General features: G+C 42.7%; 1 protein-coding gene across 3 annotated transcripts in view; it reads right to left on the bottom strand.

The window, feature by feature from the left end:
* The window catches only part of RARB (retinoic acid receptor beta), a 195,122-nt gene that overhangs the window by 147,302 nt on the left and 27,662 nt on the right, over window positions 1–20,158 (bottom strand). The window contains exon 1 of one of the 3 annotated variants that reach the window (XM_004754347.3): window positions 16,754–17,558. The exons of 1 other annotated variant lie outside the window; for it this stretch is intronic. In XM_004754347.3, the coding sequence (XP_004754404.1) occupies window positions 16,754–16,910 (157 nt within the window). In that variant the 5' untranslated portion in view covers window positions 16,911–17,558. Of the gene's footprint in view, window positions 1–16,753; window positions 17,559–20,158 lie in introns of those variants that run through there. One more of the 3 variants, XM_004754351.3, reaches the window with a different exon arrangement.

Below are 20,158 nucleotides of genomic sequence, written 5' to 3'. Positions count from 1 at the left end.
AACTCAAGAGAAATGATCACCAGTCTTCCTACTGGGAGGAGTCCCCAAGCTCGGGTCTTTTTTGGATATTCCTTCTTTCAGGGAACTTCCCATCTTTACAGATAAGTTGAGGCTTGTGGGATTGGAAGTGTGAATTCTGAAGGCGGCTGGTCTGTGTTTAAATCCCAATTCTGCTACTTACTGTGTGACTGTGAGCAAGTCACTTAACTTCTCTGAGCTTCAATTTTTCCTTGTATAGCATGAGAGTGTATCCCTCATTAGGTCATTGTGAGCATTAAATGATAAATCACTGTAAAGGGACACAGTGACAAGCAGGAGCACAATGCCTGTCCCATAGAAGTGTCACACAAGCAGAGTTACCATCGTTAAGGTATCGAGGATCACACTTGTGCTGCTGAATCTCAATGTCATTCACCTTCTGATCTTTTTTTTTTTTTATGATTTTATTTTTAAGTCATCTCTACACCTAACATGGGGCTTGAACTCCCAACCCCAAGATCAAGAGTGGCACGCTCCACTGACTGAGCCATACGGCACCCCACCCTTCCCATCTTTCTCCTACACTTTAGACTCATGTCTTGATTTGCTGACCTTCACTTGCATTTTCCTTACCCAAATAGCGGCCATGCTTACAGAAGAGATTCTTTACAAGCCAACACAAGTAAAGCAGTATGTGTCAGCTTTGCCTCCTTATGATCTCTCTCAACAGTCCCTTCCTTCTCAGCCAGTCAGGCATTAAGCCAAAGTGCTACTACAGTCCTCTCTTCATGGGCTTTCCTGGCCCGTCCTCATTCCATGTACACAGCACCCTCAGAAACAGCATCTCTGACCACCTCCTGAGGCACTACTCAGTGCTTAAAAGAATGCCTGGTACACAGAAGGGGCTCAATTCATGGTAGCTGAAAACCTCTGAGTGAAAGAAAAAAATCTGCATAGAAATTCTCATATGTGGGGCGCCTGGGTGGCTCAGTGGGTTAAAGCCTCTACCTTCAGCTCAGGTCATGATCCCAGAGTCCTGGGATCTAGTCCCACATTCGGCTCTCTGCTCGGTGGGGACCCTGCTTCCTCCTCTCTCTCTGCCTGCCTCTCTGCCTACTTATGATCTCTGTCTGTCAAATAAATAAATAAAATCTTTAAAAAAAAAGAAAAAGAAATTCTCATATGCGATATCATATAAATGAGACATTGTAGCCAGGTCAGTGGGATCTACAAACAGCACATATTACCTGGCAGAAAAAGACTCAAACACTTCATGTGTTGGCTCTCACATCATCCCATTTGCTCGCTTATGACAAGAGTGTGAAGAAGAGCAGGGATTATTATCATTATCAGTTTTTTAAAATTTTTATAATTTTTTTTAAAGATTTGATTTATATGGTAGAGAGAGAACAAGCAGGGGGAGCAGCAGGCAGAGGGAGAAGCAGGCTCCCTGCCAGGCAATAAGCCTGATGCAGGACTCGATCCCAGGACCCTGGAATTGTGACCTGAGCTGAAGGCAGCACTTAACCAACTGGGCCACCCCATGCCTTGATCATTATCAGTTTTTTAATCTCCATTAAAGTGTGAAGCTACACAGAGAAGCTACAAGACTTGGTGAAGTTCACAAAGGAAATGGCTTGATCTAGAACAGGCTTCCAGAATCTACATACAGGGTTATTATCAATGAGAAACTAAAGCACTCATTTCTATTCTAAAGCATCTTATTAATTTGTTCATGTCTTAGGACAAGGTTAGCAAACTTTTTCTGATAAGGGCCACATAGTAAATATTTCCAGTCTTGTGGGCCATATGGTCTCTGTCACAGCGATTCAACTCTGCCACTGGAGGAAGAAAGCAGCGCTAGACAAGACAGAAATGAACAGGCATAGCATGTTCCAATAAAACATTATTTATAAAAAATACTACAAGCCAGATTTGGCTTAGTTTCCTGATCCCTGCTTTAAGATAAAGGAAATTAAAACTATCCCTTCTTATAGTAACTGGACATGTTCCTATAAAATCCATGCTTTTCTTTGCTTCCAGGGTAAAGATAGACCATGACAGCCATATGTCACAGAGATGTGGGAAGTATTTTAAGGATGCTAACACTATAGTGCATATAGTATTTATATGCACTATAAATGTGTAAGGTCTGCACATTTCCTTCAAAACTAACTTCATGGACACATTTTTATTAGTTAGGGAGGTCAATATGTCTATCATAAATACATTTTAAAATTCCTTCCTACATATTCTGTCTATTGGGATTATTTATCGTGCCTTATTCCCTGGCCCAGAGCCAGGCAGAATATGGGAGTTTTAATACCTTTAATCCATTACATGGATTTTTTTAGAGCTCCATAAGACAAAATAAAATGCACTCTCATGGTCATATATGCAATAAACCTAATATGCCACTTAATATTTCATGTCCCATTTTATATTTCAGTTGTGACGGTTTCCAGCTTTCAGTGTGCAAAATGACATATTTTTCAGCCATCTTTTTGCTCCGATTTTTTTTGTTGTTTAGACAGCAGACAACTCGTTACCAATAAATCTCACTGTGGACTCTGAGGGGTGACTATTATCACTCCCCAATGTTCTAAGGAGGTATTGAAAGGATTGTCCACTGACACACACCACCCAGTTCATTGCAATGTGAACTGGTCATGCTTATTTTTAATTAGGCCGTGTTACCTTGCTTTGAGAAAGAGGTATACATTTATTTTTACGGCTATTTGTATGGTAAGTGGTCTCCACAGATGGTCTGGTCAATGAACCACCCCTTCAGGAATCCACGCCAATGTGTAAGGTCCTTCTTCTTGAACCTGAGCCGCTACTGTGATTTCCAGCTGATCAATAGAATGTGGCAAGAGTAATGCTGTGTGACCCGTGAGGCTAGGTCCTAAGAAGCCTCACAGCTTCCATCTGGGTTTCTGGGAATGATTATTCTACGGGAAGCCATGTTCAGGGCCCTGTGACCACCATGCCATAAGGAAGCCCGTGTCCTAAGAGGAGGCCACAAGGAGAGAAAGATGCCATGGCAGTCTCTGGCTGTTTAGCAACCTCAGCTGGGGAACTGGACACGTGACAAGCCTTCTTGAACATCTAGCCAGGTCAAACCCAAAGGTGAGTCCAGCTCCGGTCACTTGCAACTACACCCAAGTGAAAGAGCCCAATGAGACAGAACCTCGAAAGTTAATGATAAATTGTGTTTCAAGATACTAAGTATTGAGTTGGTTTGTTAAATAGCAATAAGTGAAATAGTTCCATAATTGTTAATTAAAGATTATTTTGGTGGAGCCATAAAGAACCTGTAGAAAGGGCTCACTTCAACTCTTTTAGAATCCGATAGATGATAATTTGGCATCTCATGTACTGTACACTTTGCATGCATTCTTGTCAGGCCCAAGAGCAACTGGAATAATTCCATCTAAAAATTATTAAGAAATTCTGCATGAAAAGGAGTATGATAATTGCTCAGCTATAAATTCTGAGAGAGTCATGATTAAAATAACATAGAATAAGGCCCTTAAATTTTTTTTTAAAGTTGACTGGAATAAAATGGGCCCTTTTTTTTTTTCTCCTCAAATTGCTTATAAAACTCATTCATATCCACCTGAGCCCACATGTGAACACCACCTGCCTTTCACCTGCACACACCCTCTTTTATTTTGAGATGCAGATGTCTGCTTATAGGGTCGTTGTATTTTTATTTGTTCCTCCAGGGGACAGATTGAATTCTTCTCCCCACACTGGACATTGCAGTTCAAAATAATAGCAAAAGACCTGCAGGTAATGGGCTATAATACTCACTTGATACCCACTAAAGGAGGGTTTAGATCACTTGCTCTCCGTTACCTTTCGTGAAACATCTGGTTCATATGAGCCAGTTAAAAGTGCATACATCTGTAAATAATAAGCCTATGTGTGCACATAATTTAATGAATTAGGACATAAAAAGGAACTGAACAGTAGGGGCACAGCAATTAGAGTAACTGCCCATTTTGTTAAAAATGTCTTGTTTCCAGCTTTCACTTGGAGACCCTTTTATTATTCTGTGGGTTCTGAGGCTTCCAACTTTCTTATTTCCCCCTCCCAACAAAGCAAATAGGAGTTTGCCTTGCATCGTTGGCAGAGGGAAGGCTACCCACATTATTCAAAGCTGGGACAGGAACTTCCAACTGCTTACTCCTACCTGGGAGACCTGAATTGGGTACCAGAACCTGCCTGGGCCTGGGAACTCTCATCTGTACAACTGAGCAATAACACGGCCTTCCCCAAATGACATAATTCATTTGGTGCACTTGGCAGATAATATGCACTTAATAAATATTAATTATGATGATGGTGGTTTTGCATTCTAATGAAAATCAATCACAACTTGAAATCATTTGGGGCCCAGGCAGAGAGAACAAACCTTGTTCAAGAGTTCCTCTTGATTGTTGATTTGGTCTTATTTCTATTTACCTTCTTTACATCATTTCTTGGGATAAAAAAAGGGGGAGAGATGACCATGTTCTGGGTAACAGGAAGGATCATCAGAAAATCCATTCCTAGGATATCAAAACAAGTACTAGAAGTCCAAGGAAACCTCCCATACCCATTCAGGCGAGTGTTCCGGCTAACCCATTGATAAGGGCCTGCCATAACAGCCAACTTGAACTTCCCAAGTTTTGACAACTCCCTCTAAGTTTCCTTCACGTGTTCGGAGGGACCCAAAAACATACAAATAAATCAGAGACCACTTGAGACGTTCTGAATTTTAAGTTCGTTATTCCTGAACTATCTACATTGTGCTTCTTGAGCCCCTACTGTGCCCGGGCACTGGGTAACAAAGCAGAGCACACATACGTGAGCAGAAGAAGGGGCCTCTGGGAGAGACAGCATGGCATTTTCTAGAACACACAGTGAGCCTTCCCTACAGTGTGGCCTGTTCCTCTCTGCCTCCCTGAAGCTGAAGATATTTCAAATGAGTTGAAATGCAGCTTGAAAATGTAGGAAAATGTAGGAAGTGAAAATGCAGCTTGAAAATGTAGCCTGGGTGGCTCAGTGGGTTAAGCCGCTGCCTTTAGCTCAGGTCATGATCTCAGGGTCCTGGAATCAAGCCCCGCATCGGACTCTGCTCAGCAGGGAGCCTGCTTCCTCCTCTCTCTCTGCCTGCCTCTCTGCCTACTTTTCATCTCTCTCTGTCAAATAAATAAAATCTTAAAAAAAAAAAAATGTAGGAAGATATACTGTGTGTCCATTTGAAAGCCAAGAGGGCAGGGAGCACAGGAATAGAATTTAATGCCATGGGATATGGGGATATGATTGCTACAAGAAATAGAACTGGAGTCCAGCCCACTGGGATGCTGGGAAAATCTTGGTTTAGTTCTGTAATATGTTAGTCAAGTGCTGCTTCGCATTAGCCAGGCCACAGGAAAACTAGTTCCACCCAGAAGGAAAACAAGTTAAACAATGACTGAAATCACCACCCTACTTACTCTGTTTACATCCTCCAACAGCCTATTCACCATCTACATAAAGAGATAATTAGAGCTCCTTAATAGCAATAGGAAAGAAGAATGGCGAAAGGGAACTCAAGAGAAGGAACAAATATTGAAAAAATATTAGTAGCTGGAGTATGGGAAAGCTGCGTGGTTCAATACAGTCACCACCAGCCATGTGCAGCTACTGAAACCTTAATAGATTAAAGTGAAATAAAAAATTCAGTTCCTCAGACATATTAGCCACATTTCCAGTGCCACGCAGGGCAAGCGGCTACATAATGGACACACAGCATTATAGATCATTTCCATCACTGGAGAATGTTCTATTGGACAGCACTTGGACAGCACTAGTCCACCAAGCGGTGCTGTGCTTGAACATATCCACTTACTTAACCACAGTTAATTCAGTACTGACCAAGCACTCAGTACTATCCTAGGACTGGAAACCATAAGGACACAGTATTGGACCTCAAAAACTCCCCAGGTTTGAAAGGGAACCCAGTCAATAATACAAAACAGAAACATATATACCAGCAGGAGAAGTGGGTAGAAACACAGAAAACAAACCTGGTAACTTGAATGGTACATACTGATGATGAGTATCCAGGTATTACCTGTAAAACATTTTGGCTTTTCTGAAAATATTTCAAAAATATTTTCAGAACTAAATGTGGGGGTAAAGGTCCATTTACTGAGTACCATACATATCAGGGTCTTTAAATATACTCTTATTTAAGTTTATGGCAAGCTTGCAAGGTAAGTGTCATGGACCCATTTTACAGATGGGAACAAGTGAGGGTACCTGGAGCTCTAGCTCCCCCAGCAGAGGCAGTGCATGAAGAACAGCCACCTGCCCTGTATCACACAGTGGCCCAGGGGCACAGGACCATGCTGCAACCCTGTAAAACATGGCAGCATCTCAAAGATTTTGATTGGCTTCCTTTCAGAACCTACTATATGACCTCTAGGAAGTCACCTCATTGCATCCATCTGTCTGTACTTCCCCAATATAGATAATTCAGCAACCATTTCAAACCGGTTAACAAACAAAACCCCAGGCAGAACATGGCATATAAAAATCCAAAACACAGAGCACGACACTGCCTTTCAAATCTATTGGAAATCACTGAAATAAGAGCATTATGGGCGAGACCAATAATCATGATTATTTATGCAAATTTCATTAAGCAGTAATTGTTTTGTTAGGTTTGGGACCCTCTAAAGAAAAAAGGGATACTTAAAACGGGTAGCAAATCCCCAAAGGGCAACATAACTTCATCGTCTCTTAGGAAGCCCTTCCACCCCACCCCTCTTTTTAAAGTGATGCTTCACGAGGTTCCCACTAGAGGAATCGTGAACGGCCATCTCTACATGAGGGTCACCAGTGAGCCGGAATAACCCGAGAAACCTCATTCCCCTCACCTTCCTGTGATTCCTCCGTGAATACAAGACTCATCCTGACCCCGACTCCTGCGAGCCTGGAGGGATGAGGCCCATGCAGACTTCAGCCACCAACAGGATGGAAAACAAGCACAAAAGAGGAAAAAACGGCCTGAGGGTTTCTTCGACCCTTTCGAGAGCTGCGTCTTGTATTCGAGAAATAATGTCGTCAGAGGGACCGATGTGAGTGACGGCTCCTTACTACGTTTCCCCCAAACCAACACACGCCGTGGTCCTTCCCAGGCATGATCAGGGCGTTCAGGAATTTTCCAGGAATTCTTCCCGCAGGCGACGGAGAGGACAGACTTAAACTGGAAGTGAGGAACTCCGCACGGGGGATGGCGCCTCAGCCTCCCCGGGAGGTTGGCCCCAGCCCTGCGCCTGCCGTCCGCGTGACTTCAGACACTCCCCCCCGCCAACACTCACACACGTCTGAGTCACAACTGCCCCCCACCCCGTAAAATGGGGAGACTCGCGCCTTCCACCCAGGAATGTCTGTGTGGATGAACGGAGGACAAGGGACCCACAGTCACCAGAGTAGAATTTTGTAAAATAGGTCCGCCGCCAAACAACAACCAGCTCACAGCCCACCACCGTCCTTCCGTTCAGTCTCTGCTGTCAGGAGACAGTCATTTCCTCCTCCGAGCAGGTGCACACGTGATGACTTGGGGGGGTCGGGGGCGGGCACTAGGGATGGCTGCCCTTGCTTTGCCAATCTGCATTGAGAGACGGATTTTTTTTTTATTTTGGGGGATCTGGGCTGGCCCCGGGGCTGCTTCACCGACAGAGGGCAGTGCCCGTGAGTCCACGCCCGCTCTGCATCCAGCCCTTCGGAGGACCGAGGACGGGACGCTTCTGCTTCCGCTTCCTCCTTCCCTTCCAGGATGCGGCTGCCATGCGGGGAGAAGCACAGGCCACACGCAGCTCCTCCAGTTGACGGCCCTCGCTGAGCTCTCTGCCAACGACCGACGTCGACTGCCAGCCATGGGAGTGAGCCTTCCGGGACTGGCAGCCCGCGCCGCCTCGGCCGACATCCCGTGGAGCGGAAGACCTGCCCAGCTGAGCCCAGTCCATCCGCAGGCTAATGAGATCATAAATTGTTAGGCCACGAAGTCTGGGGGCGGCTTGTTCCATAGCAAGAAGTCATAGAAACAATCATAAACGAAGGAGAGATTTTTTTTTTAAAGCTACTCTGAGGCACACCCCAAAAGAACATTATTTAACAGATGCTCTGGAAGTATCCACGAGAGTCTTCACGAAGCAAATTTAGATGGTATGCACTTACTCCACTGCTCGAGGGAACCACCTTTAGGAATTACCAATGAAGCCTCCACATGGGAAAGCCTTGGCCTGCACCTGATCCCTCTCCTGCTGCACCAGCTGTGGTTCCAGTGGCTTTTAGTCCTTTCCATAATCAAAGTCATGTGCAAAGTCCTGGGGAGATACTTGCATTTGTGTTATAAGGAGGTATGTCATGGTGACTTATGTATACAATTTCTCCCATACCTTAAGAGTCCAGAGAAACCAGGGACAAAGTAGGAATCATCTTGGTGTTGCCCACAGAACAGAACATACCAGAGCACCTGGAACACGGCAGACACCCAACAGGTGTTTGTAGAGAGACAATGCAAGAGCTAATCTATCAGTGAGTGATACAATGGACTGCACCCCTGACACATCTTTGGGTGAAGCTGTATTGTGACAACGCTCACCTGTGAAAATCAACCATTTGTACTAAATCTGGGGGTCTGGTTAAATGCATGTCACTGACTCAGGGCCAATGCTACCCAAATTGTGACAAACAGGAAGTACTGGAACCTAGGTTATGAGCCACAGACAGGGGAACCATCTCACTGAGGACAAAAAATACCAACTGAAACAGTATGTTCACTATGAGCAAAGACACATGAGCCACAGGTGTCACACTGGAATCTAAGCAGAAGGAGGTCTGTCTCTTTGGTGGCTTCTGTATGTTTTCTGGGTGGGAATAGAATCCTCATTTACAGGATCTCTGATCTTTCTGCAGATCCTGCAACGTAGACATTATTGTTCCCATTTCCTGGCTGTAGAAATCAATCCTGTATCAAGTTAGGCTCCTCCCATGACCTCAGACCAGCAGGCAGTGGGAATACAGGTGGAGAGATGCACTGGAGGGTGGTCAATGCAAGGGGGCACACAGAAGGGAAGCGTTAAAACTCCCAGAGAGTGACAATTTTTCACAGCCTCTTGGCAAGAAAATCATTATACCTTCTTCTCCAGAGAGCTCTAGAGGGACAGGTGATAGGATAACCTTTGTAACAAGAGTACATGCAACTTCTCTACTCTAGAAGCCCAACATGGGTTTCTGGAAACTCTCACCCAAGTAGCAGAGAGATGCCCCGTTCATCTGCATCCTACAACTTTCTCTGCAAATCCAAACCTGTTCATCCTATCTCTAATTCCTATTGTTCCCTCTGATAAGCAGGGCCCCAGTGAACAATTAAAGCTTTCAATAAATAATCTCTAAGCACATTCATTTGATTGACTGTTATTTGATACAGCAGTTAGTTTCAATGGGGCAGTTAATATTGATCACATAAAGTACTCCAGACAAACATGAAACAGTTCCAGAACTCCATGGATTATTACCCTTTATCTGCCAGTCATCTGGGTTACTTGTAATGGTCACGGAATTTAAAATCAATAATAACAATTAGTGTTCTGTACACCAAAACGGATGAATCATGTGAAATGGGTTTTCATATAAAATCAAAGGTAAGGCAGCCTGCACTATGGAAAAAGGCTCTCTGAATTTCCAGCACACACTTGGCAAGGGATTTGCAGGCAAGTCTCCCACACAGGCAGCGAGAGAGAAAGAAAGGTATTTAGGAGAAGATGTGGCCATAAAAACGCATGTGAAACCCCTGACAGTCTTAATCCAAAAAGATAAAGCATAAAAGATAAAAAGTGATCAAAACGAGCGCTAACAAACGTAGTAAAATTAATGGGACTGGCAATTTCCTTCCTCTGAGATGCGCTTCTAGCTACCTTTTTCGGCTTCTGATTCATAGGCATTAATTGTGATTTTTTTTTTTTTTTTTTTTTTTGGTAATAAAATGCCAACAACGGTATTTTAGCTCCATGGCACCACTACTGTAATGTCTGGATAATTAAAATGCAAAGCAACAGAGAAATGTTTCATCATTAAACTGTAACCAGCGCACTATGTGAAATCATCCATTCCAAAGACTTGTTTTTCATCAATTATTTGTTATTTATCTGATGTAAATATAAGAAGGGCTAATTAAAATGTATGCCTTTTTATACAGCTTCTTGTCATTAAAGCCAATGAAAGCATTCTGAGGACCATAATGAAATAATTATGTTTGCCTTTAAGAATTCTCTTCAATAACACATGGCAGTACTGAGCTAAATTAAAACATCAGGAACTAAATTTCGCTTGCCTCCATTTCCATTTTAGTTAATTATACCCCCAAGCTTTCCAATAGACCAGACCCTAAAAAATCTTTTGAAGCTGAAACAACCTTCAGATCATCAGCCTTTTTATAGTCACAGACTTTGATAACAAGACATAGGTACTGTAGCCCCAAAAGCTTTAACATTTTTGAGAAGAGGCATTTAGTAGATGAGGTCTTCATTTGCTCTGGAAATTAGAGAAAATTTGAGATAAATGTGATCCAAATGTTCTTCTCCCAGGTAACGGATGCTCTCGTGTTACTGGGTCTCCTCTGCATTACTGCTACCCGAGTATTTTGGAATCAGCTAGTTGGTTTTTCCTGACCTGGTAAAATGCAATCTGTGGCGAACATTAATTGATCAATAATAACAAAAACAAACATTTTTCTCTGAGTCAAATTAGGAGAGTCACCCCTTACTTGGTACTTAAACTTGCAAACAACAACAATGACAGAGCAATCTTTAAGAAAAGAGTAGACTCAGGAGCACTTATGAACTGGAAAAAAATAATACAGGCTTTCATTTGAGTTTCTTCTCCAGATCTCAAACAGCAGATACTTGTGAAGGCAAAAATAATCTGCGTTTAAGAGAACTAGGAAGACGGGAAAGAGGAGAGCAAAATCTGCGGGTTGCTGTCAGGGTGGTGGCAAATGAAATGGTTTTAGCAGGGCTGTCACAGGATGCGGTTGGGGGTGGGAACTTAGTACTTAGAAAAGTAAATAGGAGTACCAGGGATTAACTCTGACAATGCAAATTCCCTCCCATTTTGTTCGAAGCGGAGAGCTGGTGGGGCTCACGGGTGATAGGATTTGGTGACTGCTGGATAGACCGGCTCAAGACGCATCAGAGGAAAACTGGACAGCTGGGAAACAAATAGCTCTTCTAGAACAACGTAAAATTGCCATTATAGTCTCAGAATCGGCTTTTCGTACAATCAGTCCCTTCCGCCCAGGCTTTCTTCGTGCCCCCCACTCCCAGCTGGCTCAGTTCATCAGCAGTGGGGGAGGCCTGGAGACTCCTGGAATCCATGTGCCCTGACGAGAGGAAATGCTTGGCCAGGCTGGGTCGCCTGGCTGACGTCAGTTCCTGTTATCCTCGCCTTATCGTGCAGGGGACCAAGAGTCTTATCTTACTGAATGGGCCCCCTTTCAGCTCCCCACCCTGCAAGTCCAGTGAAAAAGCAAGTCAGCAGTTCCACTGCCTGCTTGCATTCTCATCTAAGAAGCTCGGAAAGCTCAAGACAAATCATATAGTACCTGTAGACTCACCCTTACTACTTCCTAGGGGGAGAGAACTTCAGCAACTTTATTTTTTATTCATTTAAAGGGGTTGAGAGGTGTGGCACGACGCAGGAATTCTACTTGTTAGCGATGAAGTAAGGAAGCCAGAAAGGAAAAGAGGAGAGACTTCAGGACAACATATTGACTGATGAGGTTGTGTTATTAGATCTTATGGATGGGGAAGGTTATCTCATCTCCTATTTAACAAGACATACTTAGGCCAAGCCACTTACAGACAGGATACTGATAAATCTGGAACCTGAGTTAAAGCCACTCTCCACTCTCCATCACCACCCATTTTCAACTTTCTAAGAAGAAGTGGGCCAAGAACTGATACAGATTTGGTCAGAGTGATTCAATTTAATAAGTCTACCCCTCCCCCACTCCCAATGCACACATGTGCTGGAATCAAAACCAGTCATAATACTTAATCCATTCTGCAGGGGTGCTTTCTATTTACAGATCTATGGTTTGCCACAAAAGGAATTCATGTTCAGTAGAATGATCCAGAAGCACAAGGCATCTTCAGTCATAATGGAAAAATGAAGCTGGGAGCACTCCAGCTATATTGACCATAGAATCCAAACAAAGACTTTCTGTGCCACTCCTGGGTTCAAGGGGCAGCCTCAGAAATGCCGTAATATTGAAATATCTGGCATATTTCCATGATTTATGTGGGAATTGTGGCAGTATATCTGAAAGTGGGTTATTCTAGAAAATCAGAGATGTACGATTGCCCTAACTACCCTATAATCTGAAAGGCAAGATTCTAACATTAATATCTTTTGGAAACGTTTTTAGCCAAGATTTTTCTGATTAACCCTCATCAAAAGCTCCTATTTCCGAAAGAATGTATTTAACTGATAGTTAACTGAATCTATAGTGGAACATTTTAAGTATAAAAATGTCATTTAAAGATAAATTTATTGGCACTTACATGTAACTCAAACTCTATAGACGAGTCTTTTAAAGATGTTCTAAAATGGATATTATTGTTTAATAAGACCGGTGTGACTTGAAGAGAGTTGTATATTTTGTGTCCTGGTTTCACATCTACATTTTCCTCCTAGAGAGTAACTTTCTCTTTTAAAAATTCCTGGCCTTTTGTAAAGAAAAAAAGAAAAAAGAAAAACATCTAATTATAAAGATTATAAATTCCGTGAGAGCAGAATTTATAATCGCTATCATTTCTCATGTAATCCTTTCTGAGATAGTTTATTGATGCTTGTAGAATGTACAAAGGGGAAAATGGTTAAGATTTTCTTCCCTTTTCATTCATTTTCATTTCAAGATTTTCATTACATCTCAGGGGCTTAACATGCTGAAGGTAAATTACAAGCGTCTGAGAGCCAGAAGAACTTTCTTTTTTTTACTTTTATGTTTTAAAGAAAAGTTCATGACAATACTGACTGGTTATATATGGTCAGAGCCAGGCTTCCAGAAATAAGAAAACTTCTGATTCAGGTCAGTTAACCTATCAGAAATGGCCATTCTGGTCATTTATCTAATAAGGCAAATAAATAAATAAATAAATAAATTTTATTATTATTTTTTTAAGGCCTATTTTAGAGCAAAGCCTTTGCACTTGGGCTGGTGAGTCAAATTCTAGCTGGAATTTACAGATCAATTCCACAGCTTATGTTTAAGCAGACAGAGTTGTACCTCTCCCGTTTTATTTTTTGGAATCTACATTGTATGGTAATAAAATTTAAACTCATGTGGTTTTTTTTTTTCCCCTCTAGGTTATACATAAACAATTCCCTACCCAAAGTACCATGTTATAAGCATGCTGACAAAATTCTAGTTGTTTTTTTTTCCTACAGGGAAGGATAAGTTTGTGAATCTTCAACTTTTTTTTTTCAAATAACCGTACCCTGCACTCTATCCTGCACTCAGAGATGTAAGCAAAAGTCCCTTTTCTTTCTTCTTTCTGATGGTATTAGTTACCACTGTCATGTGGCCGAGAAGCAGAAAATTATGTCCTACTTTAGAAAAACAATTGAGCCTTTTCATCGAAATATTTATTCAAAACCCCATTCAATTCATACGGTGGCTGTCAGTCTTTATTTCGTCTCTCTTTCAGAGAGTATCTTTGATTTTGCCACTTTGACCCCAATTTATATCTCACTAGGAGAGGATTTGGATACTGTGTAATACTTAAAATTCAGGTCCCAGGGTTTTGAGTAGGGGACTTTTCTTCCTTAATCACACATCATTGTTTTTTAAAACAGATTATTTCTCATTAACGGGCAAAATACTACTTCAAAAAGAAAATATTTTTTTTCCTTTTTTCTTTTGATGGTCTGATCATGGAGACAACAGGGAAGCGGGCCAAGAAGTTGTCACACTCATGATTTCACCGAAAGCAACTATATTTAGACCACAAATATTAGGATTTATCTTATGCCCACTGAGCAATTAATGCTGAAAACATCTGGAGCAGCCCTAATACCAAGATAATCCAGGAGGCATATGAATAGAAACTTTGTGACTATGATACCTTCCAGGGGCAGTCTTAAATCGCATTATTTATACCACATTCCCTTATAGTCCACTAATCTTGACTTCGAATTTTTATAACAAGCAATTCGCAGGCCCTACTCCAACCCGTAGCTGGTTTGCGTGTCATTTTTGTCATTAAAATTAAAAAAAGAAAATAAAAAGAATATTCTAACACCTTTCAAAGACGGCTTCTGGTGTGTCTTCCAATCAAAGGGTTTTCTCTAATTACTACACACACATACACACCCTGCAAAAAATAGAATCTCCAAGCAGAAAATACTTTTAGTTGGAATTTACAACTATTTTTCCCCCTTGCCCACTGTTTTGTCTGTGTTAAGGGCACAAACAGATCTGCTTCTCGTCAAAACAGTCATTAAGTAAAATGGAAAAGGTTGTGGTTTGTATGTTCTTACTTATCCAAGTGAAGCCCTCATATGCTTTTATTTCAAAAGTCCTAACTACCCATGCCACCCTGAACCAAACACCATGTGGCAGACATTTGTTAGAATCTTTATTTATGCTTAAAAACTTAATCTCTTGAACAACTAAACTGACCGTCATAAAGGGATTTATGGAGGATAAGCAACCCTGCGGGGACATACTCAATTTTTACAATTTATTCATTTAACCTAGAGCTGGGGGTGTGGGATTTAGAACCCTTGTGAAATTGACCACAATAAGCACTAATTGCCCTGCTTACAAAAATAAGACACTGGAATTTCTAAAATCCCTTTGTCAAATGCCTTTATTTACTTTTTCTAATGCAAGTTTCTTTGATTAGCTGAACTTTGCTGTTATCAACACTTCTTGCTTATCGGCTGGTCCTAGGCGAATGACACATTCACCACTCGCTCTCCCTAGATAAGGCAAATCCCTTGTTTAACTTGTTCAAGAACAAACAAAGCTTTTCCCCCTACTCCTACAACTTAATAGGCATGTTTGGAGGGTTAATTACAAAAGGGAGAATGTCTACTTGTAAAGGCTCTGTTAGGTCTACTAGCTTTCTGCCAAGGGTCCTGAGCCATTTTTTTTTTCCTTTCGTTAAGAATATGTTTCATAGAAGTTTCTTTTAGAAGAAAAAGTTCTGCAGAGCCCCTGTTCCCTGAGATTCCAAATGAAACTGTTCATACTCTTTTAACTGCTACAAACAAGGTCAGGTCTAAAAGATCTGTTAGTGGGTTGCAAAATTATTTTGCAACACTCGGTTTCTTTGAATTCTCCAGAAAGAAAACAGGCATTAGGAAACAAAAGGCATTTGGGGAGCAGCTGAAGATGAAGACGCCTTCTAAAAACTATATTCTTTTTGCCCTGGTTATGACTCTACGAAATATTAAGTCAGACAGCCAGACTGTTGGCATCAAATGGTTATTGATTTTTCAGCTACAAACCTGTTGATTTCCTGGCCCAAGAAGCAAGTCTTTATCGCCAAGACAAAGTTTCAGAGAGAGCAATTTAAATCTAGTCACCGTGCCCTCTCTTTCCCTTTTCTTCTCCCTCTTTACATAAGCCACCATGTTATTAGGAAAACTCAATTTCTTCCAGTTAAACTTTGACCTCTTTGAAAACAAAGATTTAAAATGTCATTTTCAGGCTAATGCTCCAATGAATTGTCAAATAAAGTACTAAAAACATTTTGATAGATAGCTGAGCCATTTATCTAAATCACTGTCAGGGCAGCCACGCATCCTGCAGGCTCCCACCACAGCCACCCGAAGGTGGGATTTTCTGGGACTTCTGGTCATTTCTCAAGCCTGCAGCCACACTACTGTTGACCAGATGCGTGCCTCGGCATTGTGTCAGCATCAGATAACCACATAGTCAATATTTTTTTAAAAAACCAGGCTACTCCACTTATATTTCCTCTCCTTTAACTGATGTCCAGGTTCTGGGATGAACTGCAAGATATGGAAATAATGAATGGCTCAGCCCAAGGGGTGTTCATTGCCAGTAGTTTTCTAGCAAAACAGCAACTTCTTAGAGCAACAAAGTGACTCGGAAAGGTGGCAGCAGGGTCAATGCTAAGAAATATTGCCTTTCCTTAGCAAGGAAAACATTGGAAGCAGCAGCTTTAACTGGTGGTTTATGAACTTCAGGAGCAGCAGCCACCCTAATTAGGCTAAATTCCTTGCAAGGACAATGTCATATTTTAATTACTTTGGACTGTTAAAACACACAAGGGGGGAATATATACAGCTAGCAGCTAATCCAAAGAACAGCAAAGTTAAATTCCCCTCTGCATACATTTTAGTAAAAACTGCACAATGTGTCAAATTGCCTTACTTGAAGAATGTTTCAAAGTCCTGTGGTCACACTCTACTTTTTCCCCCCCCTCCATGCATATTTTTAAAACTGTTTTCAAGAGACTGTAAGGCTGGTAAGGAGAGGAGCGGGGGTCGGGAGGGGTTGTCTGCGAAGAAAACATCTAACAGGAAATTTTCAGCAGAGGGAATCAATATGTACGCCAGCATATCACACCCTTTCACCATTAAATCATTAAATCCTTTGTCTTGCTACCAATGCAGTTTGTTTCCAACGTCTTCATTGCATGCAAGAGAGACAATTCATTTTTTTTTCTTGGTAGAAGAAGGGAAAAAATAAACCTACATTGAGCAGTGTGCCGATGCTGCCATTCGGTTTGGGTCAATCCACTGAAGCATGCTTTGAGAGCTTTCTCCTGGAGCATGCAGGAAGACGGACTCGCAGTGTAGAAATCCAGGATTTGCCCAGGACTCACTGACAGAACATCCATACAGTCAAACATGATCTCCCCTGCACCGAATGTCTGCAAAAGTGCTTATCCTTTAGGTGTGGAGGCAAATGGCATAGAAAAGTCCACCCAACTCCATCAAACTCTGCCCCTTTTTTGGCACGTAGGCTGTTGGTCTTTTTCCCAGCCCCGAATCATGAATTATGACAGACAAGCCAGCTAAAAGCCTGTAATTGATCCAAATGATCATTTACCATTTTCCAGGCTTGCTCGGCCAATCCAGCCGGGGCGGGGGTTCCCAGAAAGATCCCAAGTTCTCCTTCCAAGCAAATGCCTGCAAAAAGCCTTCCGAATGCGGTCCGGATCCTACCCCGACGGTGCCCAGACAAACCCTGCCCGGCTCGCTCGCGTCCTCGGCATCCCAGTCCTCAAACAGCTCGCATGGGGGAATTCTGGTCCCCCCTTTGGCAAAGAATAGACCCTCCTGCCTCTGAACAGCTCACTTCCTACTACTTCTGTCACACAGAATGAAAGATTGAATTGCCTAATATATGCGAGTGAACTTTCGGTGAACCCTTCCCGGGCTGCTAACCTTCAAATGACCCAACGAGTCTGACATCACCAACTCCCAGGATTCTCACAGAGCTTAAAAACTCCCAGCAGCCCTGCAAAAGCAGACAGCCAGAGCGGCAGGCAGCGGGCGAGCGTGCGAGCCGCCTCTTTCTTTCCCATTTCTCACCTGAAAAACAATGCAAGAAGTGCTTTTAAAACGGGCAGGGGAGGAGCCGGGACACCGCTGCCGGCTCACGTTGAGCGCCAACTTCGCTCCCTTTCCGCCCCTTTATTCGCGGCGGCTCAGCTGGGAAGCGCGGGTCCCCGCTCGCCCGCTCGCCGCCAGCTCGCCTCCTGCCCACCCCCGCGCCCCCAGCCCACCCTGTAAATTCCTCTGTGCGCCCGCCTGTCTGTTAAATTCCTTGTAACTTAGGTATTTTTCCACTCCCGAATAAGCACATGCAAGCCCTAAACTGTAGAGCAGAGGAGAGCTAGTCCTCGGGGAAGCCTGGGGTTGAGAAACTTTCCATTTGATAGCTTTTTTTTTTTTTTTTTTTTTTTTTTTTTCGTTCCCCTCCCCTCCTCGTCCTTCTTGCAAAGCCCTGCCCGAAGGGATTGCACTTGCTCTGGAGTTTAAAAAAAAAAAAAAATCCAGCTTTCTGGATTCATTTACTTTTAAAACATTCTCTCAAGTTTATATACAGCAGTTAAGAATTAGTGGCTTCTGCTCCCAAACACACACACACACACACACACACACACACACAGAATGACACGGATATATAGGATTTGATTTCAGGTCATGATGGTAGAAAACACAGCGGCCAAGAGTGGATGTGGGACTCAAACTGGAATAGGTCTCCATTCCAGTTCTACTTCTTACCCGCTGTGTGATCCAGGATGAGTATTTAACCTCTCTGAGCCTCAGCGTTCTCATCCATAGAATGGGGATGTATTACTTCCCACTTTAGTGGGCTGCTGTGAGCATCCCTCTCTCCCCGCAAAGTGCTTATATGGCACTCAGTATGTATCCTTCAACATGTACTAGCTCTCATTTCATCCTCATATTTTTCATTGAGGGAAAGAAGCCCTGCTAGGGGAGGCTGAGACCTGTCTGAGTCTTCAAAGCTCAGAACCGTGACTTGCACCCAACTCCCTGGGATCCCAGGCCACTGTGAAAATTATTTTGCAGTTCCCACAGCCTTGCACCCCAAATAGCATGTTGGTGACCTTTGTCATCTCACGCACATACACACAACACACAGACACACACATACACACCACCACATAATTAAACACATATTTTGAAAACTGGTTAAGTGTGAGGGTTTTATATTTCCAAAGGCCTGTTTACACCAATATTAGCCCCAGCCCAATCTTGGTTATTTATTAGAATAATTTTACGAGAAAGAGATTCTTTTTTATACTTCCCATATTGACCCAGCCTAGAAGACGGAGAAACCTTTTCGCCGGTCTTAAAACATGGAGCAGGACAGATGCAAAATTTACCAATAAACGCAGGCAGAGAGCTTTCAAAGGGAGAGCCAATCCACAATCCACGTTGCAGCCATTTTGCACAACTTGCTTCAGGATGCAAAGTACATCCAAGAAAGGAAACTGCGGAGGAATGAAAACACCCTACCACCTCTACCAACTCTCTAGTCTTTACTTGCAATTCTTCCACAAAACAGGGCAGGCAAGTGGGTGGGCTTGAGGGACAGTGTCCGTGCCCTTTGTGGGGAAGAACGCTGCTCCGGTCTCCTTTCTCTGGATAATGCTGGAATGTTCATTGGCATCCAGGCCTTTTGGAAGCCTGTCAGGGGGCACCCTGCCCCATGCTGAACGGCTGCTCTGTCTCCAGGAGTTGCTAAGTGGCACTTGTGGTGTGACATGAAAAGTATGCATCACACACACTTTCCAAGTCAAAGATCCTTTTATGAAGGTACATTAAAACAATTTTCAGCCCAGCAAGCTCAGTTCTTGCTATTGAGAAGTCCAGGGCGAAGGTGGGGTGAGATCTTGCTGAAACTATGTTTGTTATTCTCTCTCTCTCTCTCTTTTTCAAGTGGCCATTATTTTGTAGCAAAGGTTTATAAAGAAACCCTTTAACTACAAAGACAACACACCTCTTAAGCAAGGAGCACAGAGGAATTTACAAAACATTTAACACACTGTCATTAAGATAATTGTAAAGATACACAAGGCACCACATTAGGTACCAGCCTCTGCGTATGTGCACTTACAACTCCAAATGCTTACTTACGGTTCTTAAGAGTCCCTTGGAAACTGGACTCATCCCGTGTGTGATAACGGAGGGGACTGAAAAGGTATCTGAGAAGAACAGAGGAAGCAGCTACATTTGAAACACAGCAGGAAGCATAAAGAGAGGAGAAACTGAGGTATCTGCTCCCCAGGGGAGGGCATGGCACTGCCTGTTCGAACATCTTTCCAAAGGGTACGGTGCACTCACCACAAGGAGATGATGATGGGCATGGTGTCTCCCAAATTCTGTTTCCTCTCATTTCTTAAGCTAGAGGATTAGCCTCATCTAGGAAGAGAAATGACTGCTCCCTAATTTCTACCCTCAATATTATATCATGGCACAAAAACAATCATGAAGTATGCTGGGGGTGGGGTGCGGAGGGGGTAGGAGATTGGGTGTTTTCTTTCTTTGCATGAAAAAAATTTTAAATTTATAATCACCTTGGGGTTCTCTTAACTGTAGGGGAATAAACTTGGGCTTTTGAATG

Source organism: Mustela putorius, unplaced genomic scaffold (genome assembly GCF_011764305.1).
Source record: "Mustela putorius furo isolate JIRA1106 unplaced genomic scaffold, ASM1176430v1.1 tig00003834_pilon_pilon_pilon, whole genome shotgun sequence".
Classification (NCBI taxonomy): domain Eukaryota; kingdom Metazoa; phylum Chordata; class Mammalia; order Carnivora; family Mustelidae; genus Mustela; species Mustela putorius.
The sequence above is the reverse complement of the archived record's forward strand: the minus strand, read 5'-3'. Positions and strand labels throughout refer to the sequence as shown.